Below are 23586 nucleotides of genomic sequence, written 5' to 3'. Positions count from 1 at the left end.
TCCTTTCCCCTACGGACTTGGGAATCCCTCAAGGTTCTCACCTCCAGGATACATATTTTTTCTTCAACATTGTGGATTGTATTTACTCTCGTGCTTGTTGTTTGCTGATGATAGCAATTTTTTCAAGTGTATCAAGTCTCAGGCTGACGGTTCCTCGCTTCAGCAATGTTTAGCATTCAATTGATAACTTATGCCTGGCAAACTGCATTGACATCCATGTTTCCAATTCTGCTGTTATATCTTAATTACCGTACTGTACCAAGCGACACATTGAATAAGTTACTTCTACAGAATAAATAATGCCGTCCTGCCTCAAAGAGTTCCACATGCGCGATCTAGGAATTTAAATAACATATTGGAATTTAAACCCTGACCTGCACATAATATGCCTACAATTTGCAATACTGTTACTTAGGGGCCTATAGCATCTAAAGCCATAACCAACACTAAACAAGGTCTCTGATAATAGTTGTGTTTGTCATTAAGTAAGTTAGATGTTGTATGGTAGATAAGGACTGGAAGTTAATGCTCTGAAAACTCTATATGTACTGGTACTGTATGACTGAAGTTGGACCTGTGCTGGAATAAGTTATGGCAGCTTGATATGGAACCCACATCAAATTATCCATGTAGCCTAACTTATCAAGAATAAAAAATACTTAGACTTGTTTTCTTCTCTCTATTGATAAAACTGTTCCATGATTTTTATGCGGAACTGTATTTCCTTGGAAGTTGTAATACTTTGTCTAACAAATTTCCACGTTACAATGCCACGGCTCCACACACTTGAAAATCAAGCATGCCAACATGTAGATTTGTTCACATGCAAGTTGAAGTTCATAAAAAAGGTTCTCGTTTAAGTTATTAGGGATTGTTATACCGGTACCGGTAGTTGGATTAAAGTGTCTGCATGTAAGGTCACTGTCCGGAATCTGTTGTCTTGTTTGTTTTTATCTTTTTACAATTAGTATTTTTTGCACTGTTAACTTAAATTTGTATTTTATTTATACTGTAGTTTACGTCACTGTTATTAGACGTTGCACCTGCTGCTTTTAAGTGATTTGCTGTATTCAATTGTACTGGAGTCAGCCTCTATTGCTGACTCAATTTCTAAGTTCACAAACTCATTTATGTTCAGCTAGTGATGTAAAATACCCGGGTATTTAAAACTCAGGGTAAATACCCTGGATATTTACCCGGGTAAATACCCAAAATCCATAAATACCCGGGTATTTTTGGGTATTTATGAAATCGATAGGAATTCATTTATATTCACCCCTAAATATGTTATTGTTATCATTACATGAAAAATTAGGATAGTCTATAACATCTTTTACTGTAACTTGAAGCTTTGCTAGTACCTTTTATCTTGGACTATTAATACAACAACTTTTATTTAATGATTTAGGACTTTTTAAAATAAAACATTAAGTTTTTAAATAAGAATGGGGTTTCGTTTATTATCATGACAACACCTCATCAGAGAAATAGTGAACCTAAACCTACTTCTACTGTTATTAAATTATGATAGTTAAAATGTTTATCGTATAAATGGCATGGAAGGCTAGACAGACCTAAGGCAGAATGGCAGAATACTAAAAGAAATTAAACTTTTCTATGTTACCGCTTAGTTGGAAACAATAATATATTTGGATAAACCTACTAAAAAAATGTATCTCCTGTTTTTTGGTCTAACTTAATATAATTTTGAAAGATTTATTGTGCTATAGATTTAAATGTTTTGTATCACAAGTTTATGAAATTAGTTTTTTTTATTATTTTGATACCATTGATACCAACAAAAGATCTAGAACAAAAATATTATTTATTTAATACTGCCATCCTACAGATTGAACTTTAATTATTTTCTTAAATTGTTTACACGCCTAGGCCACAACTAGGTTAAATTTTCATGTATTTATAAATAACTAGTGTACATGTTGCTCGAATTCGAGCAATTAGGATTTGCAAACCAATAACAATCATACTAAGCTGTCCACATTTCAACAAAAACACACCTACCTTCCCTGTAGCAGCAAACCTAGGTACTCATATTAAAATTAACTTATTGTTATTTATGTAGGAAACAATGACCATTTTCAGGGAATATGTTTGTAGAAATTAAGCCAGGTAAATGGAAATATTGGTTTGCTGCGGATGCACAGTTTTAACAACAACAGCAATGATTGAAGAATCTGAATTATTACTTATATCCATGAGTTTATCTAGCAATTATTTCCTGTAAAATATTGTTGTAAATGTAAAATAGCAGCTAAAAAATATTGGACAGACTCGGTCAACAAATGACGTAACTGAAAGAATCCCATACTAATGACATTAACATATAGTTTGACAGTAGTTCCATTTAATCAATGTTAAATGTTTACATTCGGGCGAGTGGCATATTTTATTTATGTTTATGATCCATACAGTTCCTGTTCTAATAATCATGCAGTATTTAATATATTTGGACCAGCTGTGTGGAATTTTGAAATCAAAATTAATTTGACAGTTAGTTCTGATTGTTTACATTTTTAAATTTTGTGGGTTTGTTCTTTGTTACCATGGATACCATAAATAAATATTTCACTTTTAATTTCTGACAACAGCTGGAGTTTCATAACAAATTTTGTTTCCCATGTTAATCTTATGGATAAATACGAATCTTTAAAGGGCCCCAGGGCCTCACTCTCTAATTATTTACCTAAAAAGAAAGTTTCCTGCACAACTTCACGTTACGCTCTTTACAATGACACCAAAAACATGCCAATCGGTTCAGTAGTTTCGGAGGAGTAATTGTCACAAAAATCCTGCTTGCGTATTAAATAAGTATAGATAATTATTACTTTGCAAATTATTTTTCTTCACTTTCAATAAAATAAATTCATCTATCTATCATAGAAATTAAAAAATGATACGAAGTCAAGAGCAGTGCAACCATGCGACCAGGGTATTTATGCCGGTTATGCTTTATGCTCAGACCTGGGTATTTATAGCGATTGTACCCAGAAGTAAAATGCTAGTAGTGACCATATGAAATTTTATTTAACACATTTTATCATCATTTTACTATCCTTACAGGGTTATAATTGCAAAAAAACATCTCAATCTTCTCTAACTTTAATACAAATTATAAATACCCAGTTTTTGGGTATTTACCCTGGCCTGGGGTAAATTCCCGGGTAAATACCCAATTTATATTTACCTACCCACTGGGTATTTACCCGGCCCACATCACTATGTTCAGCCCTTTTGTATCTATTTGTTGACGAATGACATATATATTTTGGTCGCCAACCCTAACTTAGTGGCTGAAGTCATGGAGTTTCAAACTTCTGTCATGGGAGATATTGACTCTAGGTTATCCCAAGTTGAGGGAGCAGGCAACCAAAGTACTGTCCAAGTGTACCAGCCCTATTAAGTTACTCTTAAAAGTTTAGCTTAGTTTTATTGCTATAGGCCTACTAGAAATAACTTCCGTGAGAGTAAACTTACCAGAAATCTAAGAGTAAACTTAGAAATTACCAACTCACAGGGTTTTTTTTTGGCCTTGCAAAATCTAGGCTTTTGTAAAACAAATGAATTTACAAAATGTGATGAAGATTTGTTTACAAACCATCAATGTAGGTATTTTAAACAATTGTTTAAGTTAGGCTTTTCTTTACAAGGACGATATAGAGACAATAAGCAACATAATACCTTTTTAACATTTGATGTTTACAGCTTACACAACAACAGATTGCTCTAATGTCCTTTGACCTCATCATCATTCATGATATACGAATAAACATAAACAAACTGATAAACTATTTTGTTTTCATCTTTGGTTCTGGTATTTTTAGTTTACCATTAAAACAGTAGGTAGGTAGGCTGATCATATTTTCTGAAACGGCTAATATTTTTTTTTAATGAATATTTTTCAATTTAAAATTGTAAGATATTTTTATTAATTTTGGAACATTAACTTAGATAAACCTGGTTTAAGCCTATCAATGTCTCTAATTTAGGGGCCTATATTGATTGGCCGACCATATTGATACAATAATTTAAAATACATTAATAGGCCTATAGATAATAATTATTGATAAAATTGTGAACAAATTTAAAGTAGAATCACTTTGTCAACAGTTTATTTTCTTGGCGATCGCGTTGACCGTCCTCAACATAAGTTTTTTATCTGAAACCACTTGACTAAATTCACGGTTTGCTGTGTAATGCTTTGTGCTTCTGGTGTGTTCAGTGGTGTTTGGTGGGTATAGGTGGAAAGGCAGCAGCGTGGCGCACACAGCGATGAAGGCCGCTGTAGTTGTAGGCCTACCAACTGTCAATGCAGGGGGATGAGGTTATTGTTTTTTTAACTTTTAAGTCTAACCGTCACTTAACATAGAATGTTGTGCCAAATAAAATTCACATTAAAATATTTGTGATTTGATGATAGTAAACAAGCTCGAAATGCCTAACCTAGAATGTACAGTAAACTTAGGTAGGCCCTACCTTGTTGCAGACTGTCTCAGCTCTCTGGACACATCCATGACGGAGCAGGTAACTACTCCATCGACGTCAAGTGCAGCTGGTTGGTGGATGCTAAGCCATACAATGCTTCCATCCGTCTGCACATTGAGGAGTTTGCCACCGAATGTGGTTGGGACCATTTATACGTATTTGATGGTGATTCTGTCCATTCCCCTCTTCTTGCTGTTTTTAGGTAAGCTCAGTTTCTTTATTAGAACAATTTTTTGCTAATTGACAATGTGTTGAGGACAGATTTTTTTATGGTTTGTCGCCTCTACCACAATATTTGTAGGCCTGGTCTTCTCCAACAACATCGTCTCCTCCCCATTTTTTTCAACCCTCCAAGTGTCCATAGTTTAGGCCTTAATGTCCGCCTATTTTTGGCGCATTTGCAAGGTTTTATTAAAACGGATCTGAAAAGCTTAAAACAATGTTAATTCTACTGTTCTAGGGTATACCATTTTGTTTGGAAAATCATGGGCTTCAATATCATACATAAAACCTAAGGAATATTTGTTTCAAAAAAACTTTTTAGGTAAAAATAAAAATTATTTTGGAAAAATTGAACAAAAAAATAAGTTCGCGCTCAATGAAGTTGTATAAATTATAGGCCTATAAATATTTGAAAATAGCCACTTTATTCTAAATTTTATGAGGATTACAAATATATAATAATATATGGAAGTAGATTTGCAAATAAATAAGTTATGGGCAAAAAACAGATTTTAGTACATAGCGTTTAGCTAAGAATGCATAGCCTAACCATAGCTAGGAATCTGGCTGATAATTTACATCAATATCACTACCTACTTCTTCAGGATCATCAACCAGCCCTTCAAAATCACTTAAATCTTCTTATAATGCACCACGTATATCACTACTTTTGATTTGTAACACTAAAACAATGATAAACATAATAAAACACATCAGTCATCGGTCCGAGGTTAACTAAACTGTTTACAAATACGCACGTCAAGCTGTCTGCTACAATTACGATCGGCTCGGAGAACATAAAGCGCTTAGAGACAGACCTCTGGAGAAAGCTTAGAATATAATGAAAAGAACGATACCAAACTCGATCCAGTTCAATCCGATTTTGTCAGTCATAGAGCCTTCGCCGTAAACAGTGTTCGTGAGTCGCTGCAGCGACGCATGACACTCGGAGGGTTAACCTTCGACACAAGGTCTACTATCCACACAAGAACACATTTTTGTTCTTCAAAAATAGTTTATGATCTTCTCAATAAGTGAGGAAGGGTGTCATAATCTTGATTTATTAGGCCTACTCTATTCTAAATAGTCAGCTGTTAGTAAATAAGTTGACACTTCTTATTGTTACTTTTGTAAACATTACATTACAAATTTCTATGGTGTTAAAAAATAAGGAGATATAATTCACAATGTTTGTGTATTTCAATAGTACGGTCACACCATGCGGAAGTTGCATCTAGACTCAGAGCGCAGTCTAGACGCAACTTCCGCATTTTCAACACGGGTCCGCTTGTCGAGTTCGATGTTATATTTTATCGGCCGTATATGTGTGTGCACTATGTGTTTATTTGTCATGTGTTTGTGTAAATGTAAAAAACTGACGACCTTCATATGAAGTAATACGAGGTGTGGCTAGAAAGAAACCGGACTAGTCCCGGTGCAACAATAAAACGAATGCAATAAGGCTGAAAGTCGCGTGGCCTGTCACGTGACTCTCGCCCCGCCTACCGCTCGAGTTTCATCCGCCTTCTTTACTCAGTCTGCCCGTGGCGTCTGTTTTAAGTAGTTGTCGTTTTGTCTGTGCGTCGGAAAAATGTTGAGTGTACAAAAAGAACAGCGTGATAACATCAAATTTCTTTTCAAACTTGGAAAATCTGCAAGTGAAACGTTTGTAATGTTACAACAAGTGTACGGCGATGATTGTTTATCACGAACACAAGTGTTTGAGTGGTTTAGGCGATTTAAAGATGGCCGCGAAGACACAAGTGACGACACTCGTACTGGCAGACCATTGTCAGCAAAAACTGATGCAAACATTGAAAAAATCGGTAAACTTGTTCGACAAGATCGCCGGTTAACAATCAGAGCAATGTCTGAGTTGACAGGAATTGACAAGGAAAGTGTTAGGCATATTCTTCATGAAAGTTTCAACATGAACAAAGTGTGTTCAAAAATGGTTCCAAAGTGTCTCACAATTGAACAGAAAGAACGCCGAAGAATGATTTGTTCTGACATCCTAGAAAACATTGAAAGTGATCCCACATTCTTACAAAATGTTATTACTTGTGATGAATCGTGGTTTTTTACTTACGATCCCGAAACCAAACGCCAATCGATGCATTGGAAATCCCCTGCTTCTCCACGACAAAAAAAAGCACGAATGTCGAAATCAAAATTCAAGGCAATGATGATTGTTTTTTTTGATATCAAAGGGATTGTGCACATTGATTGGGTACCAGAGTGACAAACAGTGAATCAGCATTACTACATTAGTGTCCTTACTACCTTACGTGAGCGAGTACGGAGAAAGCGGAACAATTTGTGGAAAACAAAGTCATGGATCCTGCACCAAGACAATGCCCCAGCTCACAATGCGTTGTCAGTGAAGACGTTTTTAGCCAATCACAACATTCCCATCTTGGACCATCCACCCTACTCACCTGATTTGGCCCCCTGTGACTTCTTTCTTTTCCCTAAAGTCAAGTCAGCTTTGAAAGGAACTAGATTTGAGAGTGTTGAAGCAGTAAAAGAAAAAGCGACGGAAGTAATGTATGGACTTACCGAAAATGATCTGCAGCATTGCTATGAACAGTGGAAAATTCGTATGGAGCGGTGTAGAGACCAAGGAGGAGAGTACATTGAAGGAGATAACATCAAATTGTAAATAATTGTAAATACATTTATTTTTCAGCATCAGTTAGGTTTTTTTCTAGCCACACCTCGTATCATCCTTGTACACACGTGATGATGACCTCCTAGCAGGTCGAAACTTATTTTTGAAGACAACAATCGGATTGCAAGAATAAGGTATTTAAACCACTCTCACTAGTTATTATTCACAATCCGGAGGCTACTCACACCACAGTGAAATAGCTTTCTTTGATAAACTGTGTACAATTCTCACATTATTGTACTCAACTAAAAGTCAAGTATTTTGAGTGATTTTCTTATGAGATGATAATGATAGAAATGATAGCATTTTAATTAGAAGGTTAGGTTGGAAACTTATTAACAGTTCATTATTAAGGGCCTCCATCAGTTTTATCACTAACTAGTACTAGATGGCTGGAGCTTGTCACTGTTATCTTTGACATTACTGGTGATTTACTACTGATGTAGGCTTTTTATAATTAATGCCTGGTCAATTTACCCTCTCACACCACTACTACCTATTATATTTAATTAAATTTAAAGACATAACAATGTTCTGATACAATCAAAACTACCCTTATGATTTGTCACACACTATTATAAAAATATTAACCTTTGTATCCTCTAAGTTCACTGTATCCGGCCATCAAAGGAAACCTTCACTTAAACAAGTTGATTACATCTTAAAGCTGTATTTGATATATTATGGTATTACATGGGAGTCAAGTATGAAACTTCTGTGGCCTGTGGGTTTATCCAGTAGGCCTACAGTAGACTCCCTCTTAGGCAGACACCGTTTAATTGGACTACACTCAGCAGAAGTGACATCTCTTTAGACAATTTTTATTAGCACATCTGTTTAACCGGACTGGATCGGAAGAAAGTGGGAGACTGTTTTAAGTGGGTGTTGAAATGACTTTTCTCTTGATCCTTGTCTAAATACAATTCTCTCCCAAATTTAAATAAAATATTTAGGTTAGTTTTTGAGTTATTATGGGATATTGGTTTAAATGGAAAACCGTTATCTGGACTGGCCTCGGTCCCGATGAGTTGAGATAAAGGGAGTCTACTGTATTCTTTGTTTGTCAGATCTATTATGCAACTCTTAAGTTCACCTGTCCAGTGTCCATAGCAAAGTTAGTAGGGGAGGTCCACCTAAAATAAAAAGTGAATGGCTCCAGTGGAAGTGACAGAACGGATGGAATTTTTACGCACCTGAATATCAGGCATATTGTTTCTTTTTATCCAAGTAACCCATAACTGTGTGTGTAAGTCCAATTACAGATAAAATGATACAATTTTTGTTTTCAAAATGTGAGGGGGAAAATAGCTAAATGAATAATAACGGGGGGTAAAAGGGGTAATGCAAGTAATATTAATATAATTAATCAAGTAAGTACAGTATAATGTAAATGTAAGGACAATTTAACATTTTTGTAATCCATAACTTTGCTGAGTTTTCTTCGTTAGCTTTAACTCTATACTCATGCACTTCTCAGGAAGGACATCAAAAATATTTTCTGAAAATAAGTTCCAGTATAAATAGAAATAAAAGAGTAAAACGTATAGTGTAAAGTTTTGGTCGGAAGCGTGCAGAGGGTGGTGTAAGACGGTGGGCAGTCTTGAAGACTTCATTAGGTGTCGGCATGATTACAAATCATGACATCGGCCTTGGCACTCACTTAGCATACTAATAAAAGCAACTCCTACGCTGTCCACCTCCCCACCTTGTAACTGTGCATTATAAAATTGTATGTTTAGGTTATTCTTTTGTTAAAAATAAATAGAATTTTATGTTTGATAGTAGGTCTAATGTTTGATATGTTTAGCTTTTTAAAACCATTGTAATGTGTTGACTTAAGTAATTAATGAATGTACTTAAAAATATATTGGCTATCTACTGTTGATAAAAATATTAGTCATTTTGTTTAAAACCAATCTAATTCCTTACCAATTCTAGTTTACCTACAGTTTTGATTGTGAAACACTACTCACTTTTTTATTCCATTCCATTTATGTTTACTAGCTAATCCCACTGACTCCTGTAGATCATTTCGCACTAGGTAGCCTTATAAGTTTGCCTAGCCTTAAAGAAATATATTTTTTCAAACTGAGAGTTTCAATTGAGTTATGTTCCTGAAAAACCAAAGGGGAATGTGTAAATATTTTTTACAACAGAATTAAAGAAAAACCTTTGCGAATGCGGACGATGACGTTTCCGCAACCGCGGGAAACGATGATGATGTCCAAAAAATATTGCTTTACGATGGTGATCGCGGGAAATTATTTGAATTAAGCTACGATCGAGAAAGATAATGATAACTTTACTGTGATCGCGGGAGACGATTATAATGTTTCCGTTACCGTAGAACAATATCAGGATTTTGTCACGACCACGGAAGACAGTGGTGATGTTTCTGTTACTGAGTGAAATATTCAGGATTTTTGCAGAAAACGATGATGGAGTCTCTATGACAGTGGTAGATGATCACGATATAACCTCGAGTTTGGCTTGACCAAACAATTCAAAATGGCACAAGTTTTTTTTTTATTTTGCAATATCTTCATTTAACTTTAACGTGGTATTTATTTATAAGGGTTTAAAATTTAAATTGGCTACGTGGAAATTTTGTAATTTCTACATTAATTATTTCTGTAGGTCACTTGAGAAACAACCTATAGCTCCAAAATTAAATACTATATGAAAGTACATAAAGACAGGGGTTGGTGTGATAATCCTTCAGAAAATTTGGTAAAATTGAAATTATCAGTATTAAGAATCTATTTTTCAGGTGTCTGTACAGAGTTTGATAAAGTTAGCGCTAAAACAGCATTGCGGGGGTTGGCGCAAAACACGTTGGAAATTTTAGTATAGATGTACGACCTGAACTACCTGGAATTTTTTTGTTTACTCATGAATTTTTTCTGTTTGGTCTGGTGGACAATCTCGCGGAGTGGGGGATTGTGGGAGAGCCATTTTGTCAATTTAAGCAAATCTTTAAATCATAAAATTAAACCGCCATAGCCTAACCCAACCAACCAAACTTGCTGATAATATAAAAAAGATATAAGATAAAAATCAAATGAAGGTTTACTTATAATTTTTAATTAATCTTCTTCTTCTTTCCTCCAAGGATTAGGCAGCGCCTGTTCAGTTTTATATTAATATAAAATTAATTTAAAAAATTTTAATTATAAAATTAAACTGTAATGACCTATCCTAACCATTTAAACTTGCTGATGATATAAAAAGATACAAGATAAAAATCTAATGAAGGTCTACTTATAATTTTTAATTATAAAATTAACTTAATTTTACAATTTTTATTATAAAATTAAACTGACATAACCCAACCGAACCAACCAAACTTGCTAATAATATAACAACTATATAAGATGAATATCAAATGAAAGTTTACTAATTTAAAAAAATAGTTCTTAAAAAAATAAAGTTAAAATTAAAAAAATAAGCAAAATCTTGGACAAAAAGTTAGTGTCGCCGGCGAGATTCAAAATGCAGACCCTTTGATCACGAGTCCGAGACGCTATCAACTACGCCACGAACACCGATGGAATCAAAACGTCACGTTATAGTAATGGTGTTCCCTCAAGAGTAGAGTGACGTCAGGCCCCCCACTCCTTCGCAGAAAAGGTTCTCACCAGTTTTGTCGAAGGGGAAAACAAGGCACTATACAAAATATATGAGCAAAACTTGATATATGTTTATTTCTTAATAATAAAAGGTAAACATTGAATTATTTACAATATGAAATTATTCCAGCCATATGATCAATATTAAAATCAAAGATATATTTTTGGAATATATAACACTTTTCCAATTTAATCTCTCTCCAGGTTTTGCCTTTCTCATTTTCCTGTTATAAACAACTTGCTCTGACAATTTTATAGAAAACCCAAATATCCACATAGGGTACTTACTACAATAACTTAAGTGTTTTCTCCCATCCTTTTTCCCTGTCCTACTGAACTGAATTTTACGATTTAGGTGTAATTTTAAAGCTTATGAACTAACGGAGGGACAAAACTTGAAGCATAATTTTATTCAGGGCTTCCCCCCATAGTGTTCGATTTATTTCTAAAGTTCACTTTCAAAGATCTAGTGATGCTGAACAATCTTCCTTTTACCGGTTTAAAATGTGAATTGTAATTTGATAACAACTGATCCTCCAGTTGAGTAGTAGACAAGAGACGAAACAGTTCATGAAAATAGATTTTAAATAGCCTAGGCTTTTTTGAAAAATCTATATTCATAACTAAATCTATATTTTCTCTAAATGAAAATGTTCGATGACTTTTTGTGATAATTGTAACGTTATTGAGGTAGGCAAATAACTGTTAGGCATAGATCCACCCAAATTTAGTCCATTGTCAATTAGCAGTTTTATTCACCTAATAACTGTTATTATGTTAAACAAACATACACTTTGAAAGGTAAAAGGGTAGGCCTATTGCATTATTTGTTTTCCCCCAAAAACATGTTTTTAACTCTATTAAAATGTACAATTTCACACACATCTGCTCGTAGCATATATTTTTACAAACAACACAATTATGTGCAATGAAGTCACAACCATACTCTTTCAATAATGTATAATAAATAGTAGGCCTAATTAATTTTAATGTTTAAAATACTTGCTTTACTCCAAACTCGATAGTGTTGTAAAATATCGAGTGGGCCTTAGATAAGCAGTTATTTTAATGACATGTTTAACATTTAGCTTCACTTCTTAGGTTTGGGAAATCAGTGATCTTTTCCTTCTGTTTTCATAATTTTATTCTTTTAAATGTTCTGTTCCCTCGATTACAAGCTTTAAAATGCATTGCTATTGTTCAATCTGTTGTACCAGCAGGATGTGCAGTAAGTTGCCTCTAACCTACTATTGTAATGTTACAGTGGACTCATGTACAAGGACTCATATGCAATTCGTAGGATACCAGAGGTGGTGGCGCATTCTGGCTCTGCTCTGCTGCACTTCTACAGTGATGTTGCTTATAACATGACTGGCTTCAATATATCCTACAGGTCAGTTTCACTAAATCAATAGCCTATATAAATCTTGAAATAAAAAAAAATGTAACATACAGCTAGGCCCTATTAAATTTGATAGTGAAATTTCCTTAGCTAGCTATAAGCTGTTACAAGAGGAAAACCAATAAAAATTTGAACACATTGTTAATTAACTAGGTTGATCCTAGCCTAGTAATCAGTGTGGAAGAGAGACGATGCTCATTCCTAGCAAATCCAAACAAATTTCATGTGTTTAGACTGATTTCCTTCACAAAGTTTATGATAGCCTAATCAAAAATGCCACTAGCCTAATTTTTTTCATCCAAAATAAAAGTCCGCCATAACTAAAAAAAAAAAAATAAAACAAACAGACAAACAAATGAATATTAATCATAGTACAAAGAATTGTTCTTTCACTGCAAAGTCACTGACTTTATTTATTTGGTGTGTTTGTGTGTTCCAGACTTAACTCGTGTCCCAGCAGCAAGTCCAGTGTGAACTGCTCGGGTCACGGGGTGTGTCTAGACGGAGTGTGTACTTGTGATGCTATGTGGATGGGTGAGGCTTGTGACCAGGAGATCTGTCCCAACAACTGTAGCTACAGCAATGGGGTGTGCAACAGAGAGGCTCACCGCTGTGACTGTGAGGACAAGTACAAAGGTAAAGTGACTAGTCAATTGCTTTTATTCTTCAATTTGCCAGGTTGCAGAGGCTTGCGTAGTTTAACTACCATTTTTTTTGTAAAAAATCTAGCCTATCTAAAAAATATAAATCATTGGTCATCCTCTTAACGGACGAAAATAAATAACATGAATTATGTCAGTACGCATAGTAGGGCCTAAATGAAATAAAAAACAATATTTTTCCAAATGCTGAACTTGTGTCACAAATTATGAATGTTGGCAACTCGTCACTTAAAACAAATGGTAATATACCAAAAACTCAGGTAGCGAGCCGGTCTAGTTGTAGAGAACAGGAGTTCGGTCTCTGAGGTCCCAGACTGCCTGCCGGAAGTATGTAAATAGTTGTAAATATTGTTTTTTTGTATTAGTAATCGTGTTTAAAGTGACGCTGTCAATCCCACATTGTGGGTAAAAGACAAAGAAGGAGGTATTAAGGTATTAAGGCTAAAATCCTGCCAATCACCAATGTATTTTAAATATAAGTGATAATGCCTAGCCTGAAGTAATATGAAAACGATCCCGTGCTAGAGCCTATTTAAAAAATGTACGTAATTATATGAACAATTAATTCAAAACTAGCTGTGGTCTCGTCCTACGCACGGGAATCAAGTATTCAAGTATTAGTATTAAGTAGGTATACACCACCTTCCTCTGTATACTATTTTGTCTTACCTTACCCACAGTGAAGCAAGATACAGAGGAAACATTTAATGGTGGTTTCTAGCGCTAGTGCTGGTGTATAGGGCACACCCAATTTTCTGAACCATACTCTAGTACTGGGATGATTATGGCACAGTATAAATTGATTTTGGTTCATAACCACATTAGGTTTTCCATGTTTTGCCATTGATAATGTAGGCAATATGATGCATGGTACCATTGTTGCCAGTATATTTTCAAATTTCGTCTTTTTTTATAGCAATAAAATTTCTTCACATTTCTTAAGAACTACCCGATTTCCTGCATACCCATCTTAAAGTACTCTCAGTCCTGTCACAATTTTATTATCTTCAACTCCTATTCTTTTGGTTAGTTGCTGTAATAACGTCAATAATTTTTACCTGAGAAAATTTAAAGTTAAAAGGCTTGATGTTTTTCCCTTAACTGTGAATAATAATTTAATCCTTCAATGAAAGTTTTAGTTAAGTTTTTACTGGATGTAGTCATACACTCTTCTAAAATCAATCGACGTTTTTGGTAACATATGTTTAATGTCATGGCTGTACCATTTTTATTCAGCCTTAGAGGCTTTTCCTCTGTAATGATCACAAAGTTTAGTCCATGTTGATCATAATGTAAACATTTTTTCCATAATGATAACATGGGAACTTGAAAAGCCACTGGGGCATAGCTTGAGGGACGTTTTCAAAAATTTAAGGCCAGTTTGCAAATCTTCACGATACGGTCTTTCCAATAAGACGTGAATGGTCAAAATCGGTTAAGAAATTACGGAGGAGTTCAAAGGACAAATTTCATGTTGGCGTATTAATTTAAGAAGACAATAGATGATGAAGACAACATGATTATGACCTAAAGGTTGAAGCTAGTTGTTGATAAATAAAAATTAATTTTAAAAGAGTACTAAGTGTTAATGTGTTCAGCTATATACCGTATATTATAGATGTATACAAATTTGAACAAATTTTGTTTCTGTCCTCTGGGGAATCAAAATTAACCCTAGCAGTGGCCAATGATCTTCATACGATCGTTTGCCCTGATGCCTATAATGGCCACCATTGTTAAGCGATAGAACAGGCCAAAATTTTTGTAATGGTAAAAAAACCACTAATAATTAACTCAGAAGTGAAGAATATTTATACCATTCAAAAGATCACATTCTGAACTTTAATTTTATTACATAAATTAACCGTATACAAGTTGTATAACAATGTCACGACGGTTATAATTACAATGACATTTTGTCGCTACACCATTCCTGCAGTCAACGCTCGGAAAATGTAAAACACAACTTGTTTGGCATTACCCTGCTCAGGCAATTTTCGTCTTGGGACATTACATGTGGTACCACTGGATAGCCATTGAGTTTATTTTCATTGTGTTATTGATTTTTAGAAAGAAATGTTGATTGGACAACAGTTATGATTTTATAAAAACAGCTGTTTTTGGAATTTATAACAAATGGCCAATCATCACAATATGATAGTACGGAAAATATGAATGATATACAGTGTAAGTTATTATTACTAGTCATATAATATGTCATTTTGAGGAGGAAGAAATAAAAATAAAGCTATTGAGAGTGGCAGCCCTTTCCTCAGGGTTATTTCCGTTGCTCTCAGGAAGACGACAGAAGTGCGTCACTACTGTCAAGGTCTCATACACTAAGTGCCTTGTATTCGCCATTGCGTGTTGTTGTTGATGAGTTTTCGCTCTTGTGTTATTAGCTATCTATTACTAAATTCGTTATTATTATTTTATTATGCATGAATATTACTGAATAGTGTGAAATAGTGTTTATAAAAGATTGTATTTTTCTTGCGGTTGTTTTTGCGGTTTTCTGCTTATTATATTATTATGCCCCTAACATTTACAAAAAAAAAAAAAATGGTTACCCAATGTGTTATACTTATGTAGGTAATGAATACACTACAAGATGATTATGGTTTGAAAAATATGTACAAAAGTTTTAAAGGCTACTATGATTTTTTTCACAAATTGCTAAATTATAAAAAACATGATTTTATTTATTTAGCCTACAAGTATTTATAAATAAAAATTATTTTTACCATAATCTTTATGACTTTTTTGGGTTCCTTACTTCATTAGCTTTACAAATATGTAATATCATTGTTAGTATGCAAACTAACACTGTACGATTTTCAATTTTTTTTGGTTCTCCGTTTACGCCCAAAACACCGCTGTTTAACATTAAGCCCCGTCAAGTAATACTTAATTACGCTCGTATACTACGCCCAAAAGACTTACAAAAAAAATTCCTAGCATGTTATATATTTCTATGTAGAGAATTAGATTGTCTACAAAATGTATACAATGAATTTCCCATAAAAAATCTGTAGAAAAAATTTTACCCAGACTGCTTTTGAAAGATCAGAAATGATTTTTCCTACAGTTAAGTTTCCTAACAATGTAAATGTTCTCTCACTGATTTGAGAAAGCAAAGTTGCCAATTCGCTCATCAGTGTCTATCACTCTAATTACTTTGTCTTACTCCAGATTTGCAACGTTAAGGCACGAAATAGTGAGCACGTAACATGCAGACAGTGTCGTATGCGCGCGAAATACGTTAGCAGCACTGGCTGTGAATCAGCTGGTCAGCTGTTGTACTGTTGTATTTGTCACTTCACATTAAATGTCATATTAAAAGTTCACTTCTGTGTACAAATATGTTACATTTCTGTACCAATTTATTTCTTTTATGGTAACAAGTTAGAAATAATTTCTGGCTGGTTTTGGCTGATTGCAGGAGAAGACTGCAGCCAGGTAGCAGAGTTTGGCTACTGGGAAGTGGTCCAGCCTAAAGACTTCCAACCAGACGGCTCTGCCTCTCATACAGCCGTTGTGTGGAGAGACTCGTTGTACATAGTTGGAGGAGAATCTTACAACCGCTCGCAGATGATGTATATATACGATTTTAATGGTGAGTGTCCAAAGTAGTCTGAACAGTCTCAATCTAGTGGTAGTCTAGTGGTGAGTCAATGGGTCAGTTGGTACTTGGTAGCGATAAGGACTAAAGTCTGTCAGTAGATGTCTCAGGGTCCTGGTAGGTCAATCAAATCTTATTGTGCATCAAAGTTGTCAGTATAGTTCATGTTGTACTGTTCTGCCCTACTCCTTGCTAAAAGATTCCCACCCTCTTAAAAAATTTAAACTTCTGTAAAAAATCAAGTTATTGTACAAGATTTGAATAAGCCTGTCCTAATAAATTTGACCTTTGAAGGGAAACCTTCTAACTGATAAAAGCAGGGCCGATTTACCGAATAGGCAAGGTAGGCACGTGCCTAGGGCGCGAGGCAATTGGTTTTTTTTTGGGGGCGCCAAAAAATGGGTTAAAAGAAAAAAATGTGGCCGTTTTTCATGCAATCGCGGTAAACTGATAATCCCTTGCGGCCGTGTAGACAGCTTAACAGTCCCCCACAATTGCGGTTGTATAGGTATACGTCATCATCGTCCGTCTCCTGCGATCGCGGCAAAATTCGGACTATTTCCAGCGGACGTGTGGACATAATTAATTATCGTCTTCCTTGATCGCGGCAATATATGAACACATCCCGAGGTCGTGATGAGATTATCATCTTCTTGCGTGATCACGATAAAATTCTGATAATCCCTCACAGCCGTGAAGACATAATGGCCTCCTGCGGTCGTGAGGCATTGTCATCCTCTCCCGCCATTGCGGCAAATGGTAATCATCTCCCGCGGTCGTTTGGAGATCATCATTGTCTTTCGCGAATGAGGAAAAATTCTTATCGTTCCCGTGGTTGAGTGGACATTATCATCGTCTTCTGTGATTGCGGTAAAATTCTGATCATCCCTCGCAGCCGTGTAGAGTAGACATCATTATTGTAACTCCCGCGATCCTGTAGACATAGTAATAGTCTACCACGGTCGTGAAGACATCGTAATCGTCTCCCGCGGTCGTAAAGAGATCGTAATCGTCTCCCGCTGTCGTGGAGACATCGTAATCGTCTCCCGCGGTCATGAAGACATCGTAATCATCTCCCGCGGTCGTGAAGACATCGTAATCATCTCCCGTGGTCGTGAAGACATCGTAATTGTCTCCCGCTATTACGGCAAAATGTTAATAATATCCCGCAGTGATGTAGAGATCGTTATCGTCGTTATCGGCAAATATCTGACTATTTTCCGCGGTTGTGTGGACATTATCTTCGTCTTCTGTGATTGCGGCAATATTCTGATCATCCTTCGCTGCTCTGTAGCTCTTATTGTCGTATTGCGCGATCGCGGTAAAATCATGATTATATCCCGCGGTCGTGTCGATATTATCATCCTCTCGCACGATCACGTCGATCACGGTAAAATCATGATCATATCCCGTGTTCGTTTAGACATTATCATCGTCTCTTGCGATCGATGCAATATTCTGATCATCCTTCACGGCTCTTTAGATCTCATTATCGTATTGCGCGATCGCAGTAAAATCATGATCATATCCCGCGGTCGTTTAGACATTATTGTCGTCTTATGCGATCGCGGCAAAGTTCTGATCATCTCTCGCGGCCTTGTGGAGACATATTATCATCTCCCGTCTCCCGTGGTCACGGAAACGTCACTGTTGTCATGCGCCATCGCGGTAAATTGACAATTCCAGATAGAAATACAAAATTCACACATAATTCCCGGTTCAAAAAACTTCACGCTTAATTCTCGGATTTCCCGGTTGGTGGTCACCCTGTTATATGTATATTGCAAAGGGGCGCTACTATTTTAGTTGTGCCTAGGGCGCTGACATGGTCAAAAACGGGCCTGGATAAAAGAGTTTTTCTTTAATTATTTATATAACTTTTATAAGATGGGGATACTACTAAGGTTTATTTTAATCCAAAAATGAATGGGAGATGAGTGTGGAGTAAGTCAGATCTGTTTGTAGCTTTCTTGACTAACATATTAAAAAGGAGTTGAGTCAGCTTATCTGAGAAGGGCTTATAGCTACAAAGACAAGATTGCAAAACACTTATAACTCATCCCCTAACTTATAACAAATAGCAGCATAGTTTTGTCTTGATTAACTATGGTCTTTAAAATTAAGTGTTACTTGATGGGTCTTAATGTTAAACATTTTTGAGTTGCTCCCAAAATACCCCATTTTGGTTTTCCGGACAAAATTGAAAATTGTAATAAAAAAATGCAATTTCATGCCATATAAGACGTGTGCAGAATTTGGCTTTTCTGGTGTAACTAATTAAAAGATTATTAGGGGGAGTCCAGACTCTTGCCCAACCCTGTACATAAACTTGTGTGTGAGAACAATAACTCGAGTTAAAATTATCTGATTTTAATCAAATTTGTGTAAACCTACGTTTATTAGAAGTTAGAACGAGTTTGCAAACCAGCATCATCGGACCTTGGGAACAAAGTTTTATGAGGTAAAAATTGGTTTTTCACATTTTTGGGTGTCGAGTTAGTGAGGTTTTTATTGTAAATGTTAAACTTAACTTAATCATATTTAAATGGGAATAAGTCTCACATGTTTCAGGAAATTCAATCAGAAGATTGGAAATTCGCTTAATCTAAAGGTTTGCTGCGGTAGGGTATTCTATAATTGGAATATAAAGAGGTATTATCTATAATCTTTGAAATAAATCATGAATATTTTCCAGGAAATGTGTGGGAGACGCCACATCTTGAAAGCCGAAACATTCCAAGACCTCGCTATGGTCATTCAGCTGTGTTATTTGGGGTATGAGCTATGTTACTGAGCAGTAGATGTAAGATTAAATCACATATTTTATACTAGGTACTTTGTGTGACATTATTTACATTACTTTTGATTGAAGATATAATCTGTTCTGTATTTTTATTTGCTTTTCCAACTAAAAGCAAAATAATTGACTAAAAACTCACCATTTTATAATGCAAAACGAGGTAAACAGCGGACAATTTATTTTGAAGATCTAAAAATATTATCACTCCCATCAACTTACACCACACCTTGCAAACATTACTCTTAATTTCAAAAATCTTGAATTTTTTGTGAATGAAAACTGTAACAATAATGATTATAGGGGACTTCACAATGATTTAAAACTGCCCATTCATAGGCTTGCCTCTCTTGAAACGCTTCCACAGTGTCTAGAAAAAAGATGCATAAAAACTATTCAATGATATCAAGTCAAAAGAAACTTCTGAAAAATTCAAAAATAATTTACAAAATTGCTTATTAAAAAAATGTATTTTTAAGTTAACAATTTATTAAATTATGTGTTTGTATGATTTCTTAGCTTATTTTAAATTCTAGCCGTTATGTATATTTATTGTTTGTGGCCATTTCACATGTTTCCCAACTTTGCTAGATTTGTAACGTTTGGTAGAAATAAAAGATTTTACATTTATTTTCTTGTTATTGGATAGTAATCGGTGGATTTTACTTCTTTCTCTTACTTCATGACACTATTTAAAATATTGTTTAGGTTTTAGTAAATTTTTTTTGTTTATACCGGATCCAATTAAATAAAATAACGAAGCATGTTTAATATATTTTTTTTTATTGTTTAGTAGGTATGTTTGATTCATATCAACTTTCTTATTTTAAAATGGTTTTATGCATTTCTTCTTCAATCTGAGTTATTTATTAAATGGTTGAATGGTTTTCACTGTACTTTCTTATACTTTTTCTGTATAAAGTTTACTTATTTTGAGCGACAAGTTTTGTCCTAGAACTTTTTTACCTGTCTTGAAATGTTATTCTTATGGGACACTGGATTCCCTGCACCCTGCACATACTTGTAATTGAATATAAGGAGTTAAACTGTAGCTTGAAAAGTTCATTTTTAAAAATACTATTGCTGATGATGCACTTTAATCTGCATTGCGTTTCAGGATAAGATCTACATGTATGGAGGAGTGAAGTTTGGAGGAGAAGTGTGTCGTGAGCTTTGGGCGTTTGATGTCAGTGCCAAGTCATGGGAGAACATCACAGTGAAAGCTGAGCCCTGCCTACCCAACTCAACCAACCTGTGTGGTGGGTATCATTGCTTGTTCACCACTAAAGGGTATAAGAATCCGTAATTTCCTACAATGAGCACTAGGAATGGATGGGTCCCGAAAGTTTCCCTTCGGAAATTGCGAGTCATATCGGCGATGGTGCTGTAAACGCATGACATGATAAGAAGGTGCTGTGAAAGCATTACATGTCAACGATGGAATCGTGACCGCGAGACATGTTAGCGATGGCGTCGTGACCTCAGGACAGGTTTTACACATTACAAAATGTATGCTTTTTAAAGCTTAACCGCTTTCCTATGGATACCCAAGTCAGGCCTTAACACTCTATCAAGCTTAATGCATTAATAGTCCGTTTAAAAACCTGTTAGTGGATAGTTAGATGTATTTTATAATGGGACTGATTTTTCACAGTTAAAATGCACCAAATAAGAACTTAATAGTCACAAGTTTTTTTTTATACCCATTATTGGTTTTGGTGAATCAGTGCCAAAAAGGCTTAAAATTGATTTTTTGCTATTTATTGTATATCTACAATAATGTTATGAAAGATTTTTGAAACAAACTGTTTTTTGCAAGGAGAAATCATCCTGTCCTGAAAATCGCGAAGGAAATAAAATTCTAGTGATGGACGAGACTAGATTTTTCACTTCAAGACGAGACAAGATTTTTTTAATTCCGGCGGGACGGGATTTTTTTCAGACGAGATTTTATGAAAAGTTATAAAAAAAATTTATATCTACTTTTTAAGTTCAGAAATATTTACCAAGTTTTAAAAACTTGGCAAAAAACAGACAAAAATATTTGAAATCTTTTATTTCAAAACATTAATAAAAATATCAGTATATAAAGAAAATAGTAATAAGGCCTAACTTATTAAAAATAACTCTTCGGCTAGCTAATTTAAATCATTGTATATTTGTAAAATTTACAACTAAAGAAAACTTTTTTCAGGTCCCATGCATTCGGCTGGTCACACAGCTACTCTAGTCACAAACAAACAAAAGAAGTCTGAGCGAATGGTGGTTATCTTTGGGCATTCTCCTATCTACGGCTACCTCAATACTGTGCAGGAATATCACTTTGGTGAGTTTGATCGAAAGTTATCACATTTATACTACATCAATATTATTAAAAAAATTTAATTCCAAAACCTTACTTTTAATTAAATATTATACTACAATCTGTTTACTTGTAATTAATTATTTTTTAACTAAGATTTTTATCTCTGATTCATTTTTGCTCAATACTGAGTGTTAGTTAGTCATAAGTAATTTATCTTAAAGTCAAGTGCAAAAATTTAGAAGCATTGCTTGAAAACTCTCGTTTAGGAAAAATGTCATTATTCTGGGATAAAGGCCCTCTACATCAGCAATGTTTTGAACGCTTATATTATGTAGGTACTCGTGTGTGGAGCATCGTACAAACTACAGGGTTCCCAGTGAAGGGAGGCTACGGACACAGTGCAGCCTGGGACTCTATCACTCAGAGGATATACGTGTACGGAGGTCTCGTGTATGACTCCAATGCCACACCTGCTCTCTCGCAATCACTCTACGCCTACGAACCTTTCACTCATGTCTGGTGAGTGCAATAGACTACAGTATCAGTTGGAGAATATATTTTTATTGAGGTGTAGCATATGACTTCCTCCACACCTGCTCTCCCTCAATCACTATACGCCTACTGGCATTTATATTTAGATCGAAATCATAAACATTCAATTGGCCATTGTAGACTTAAATAAAAATAAAAAAATCACTTTTAATGATTTTGTAATTACCTTTTAATTACTTTGGGCTAGGTAGCTGTTAAAAGTGGAATTGATAACAAAAAACTATTACAATTACTATATCTTTATTGACACCGACATTTTGAAATACGGCAGTTAGTGTAAGATTATTTTGTCGTACAAGGTTGGCAACACTCTGTGCAGTGGGCACGGCCGGGTTAGCGACTTCCAGTGTTAGCGAATTCCGCCGCCGGACAAAATCGAGTTAGCAGGTTCCAGAGTCAGCTAATTCCTTTGTCTCCTTACGTAATTTTTAATTGAGAAATCAATCTTTGATTCTAGAATTAAAAATGGAATGAATTTAAACCATTAGGCTCATATTTTCAGGCGGATGCTGACACCAGCCACTAGTGCCAGGTTCCTACACACGGCCAGTTTCCTCAATGGCCTCATGCTTGTGTTTGGTGGCAACACACACAATGACACAGCTCACTCCCACGGTGCCAAGTGTTACTCCCATGACTTCCTGGCGTATGATGTCACCTGTGACTCATGGTCCACCCTGGCCGTTCCTGCGGAGCTGAGGGCTGATCTGGCTAGGTTCGGACAGTCTGCTGCTGTATTTGAGAACAGCCTCTACATCTACGGAGGGTTCGACGGACAGATGCTGAATGATATGTTGAGGTAAGGTTAGGTTAGCATTAATATGGTAGTTAGATAATAACAAAGGTTAAAGCTTTTTTTTTAGGTATGGGTCAGTTTTTAAAGTCCCTTGTTTTACAGGTTTTTAGCAAAAAACCCCAAACTAAGAGTATGGTTTTGTTAACAGGTATACCCCTGGAGTGTGCTCAGCTCTGACCAACCCTGCCCAGTGTGTCAAGGCCACTGTGGGAGTCAAGTGTGTGTGGCACAAGGAGCACAGCCGCTGTGTGCCTCTCAGTTCTGTCCCTCCACTAATCCTCAATGAGTTAGACAAATCTATCATCATGTAAGTATGGTCAAAATCAATAAGATATGAGTGAGGTCCAATGATGTTTTATTCCGCTTTGTATTGCAATATCTAGTAAATCAATTATATATTTGCAAATTTTCACTGAATGACTGGC

General features: G+C 35.3%; 1 protein-coding gene across 1 annotated transcript in view; it reads left to right on the top strand.

Moving 5' to 3' along the window:
- Positions 1-23586, top strand: part of LOC128983564 (attractin-like protein 1) — a 70143-nt gene that overhangs the window by 1564 nt on the left and 44993 nt on the right. The window contains exons 2-11 of the mRNA XM_054402880.1: positions 4505-4705; positions 12290-12418; positions 12867-13063; positions 16532-16705; positions 19407-19486; positions 20626-20767; positions 21703-21834; positions 22149-22332; positions 22868-23164; positions 23310-23468. Coding sequence (XP_054258855.1) covers positions 4505-4705; positions 12290-12418; positions 12867-13063; positions 16532-16705; positions 19407-19486; positions 20626-20767; positions 21703-21834; positions 22149-22332; positions 22868-23164; positions 23310-23468 — 1695 coding nt within the window. The remainder of the gene's footprint in view (positions 1-4504; positions 4706-12289; positions 12419-12866; positions 13064-16531; positions 16706-19406; positions 19487-20625; positions 20768-21702; positions 21835-22148; positions 22333-22867; positions 23165-23309; positions 23469-23586) is intronic.

The sequence above is a fragment of the Macrosteles quadrilineatus genome, unplaced genomic scaffold (genome assembly GCF_028750875.1).
Source record: "Macrosteles quadrilineatus isolate MER2022 unplaced genomic scaffold, UCM_ALF_1.0 Scaffold_1__1_contigs__length_201487025, whole genome shotgun sequence".
NCBI classification, from domain to species: Eukaryota; Metazoa; Arthropoda; class Insecta; order Hemiptera; family Cicadellidae; genus Macrosteles; species Macrosteles quadrilineatus.
Note: the sequence above shows the minus strand (reverse complement) of the source record. Positions and strands in the feature narration are given on the sequence as shown.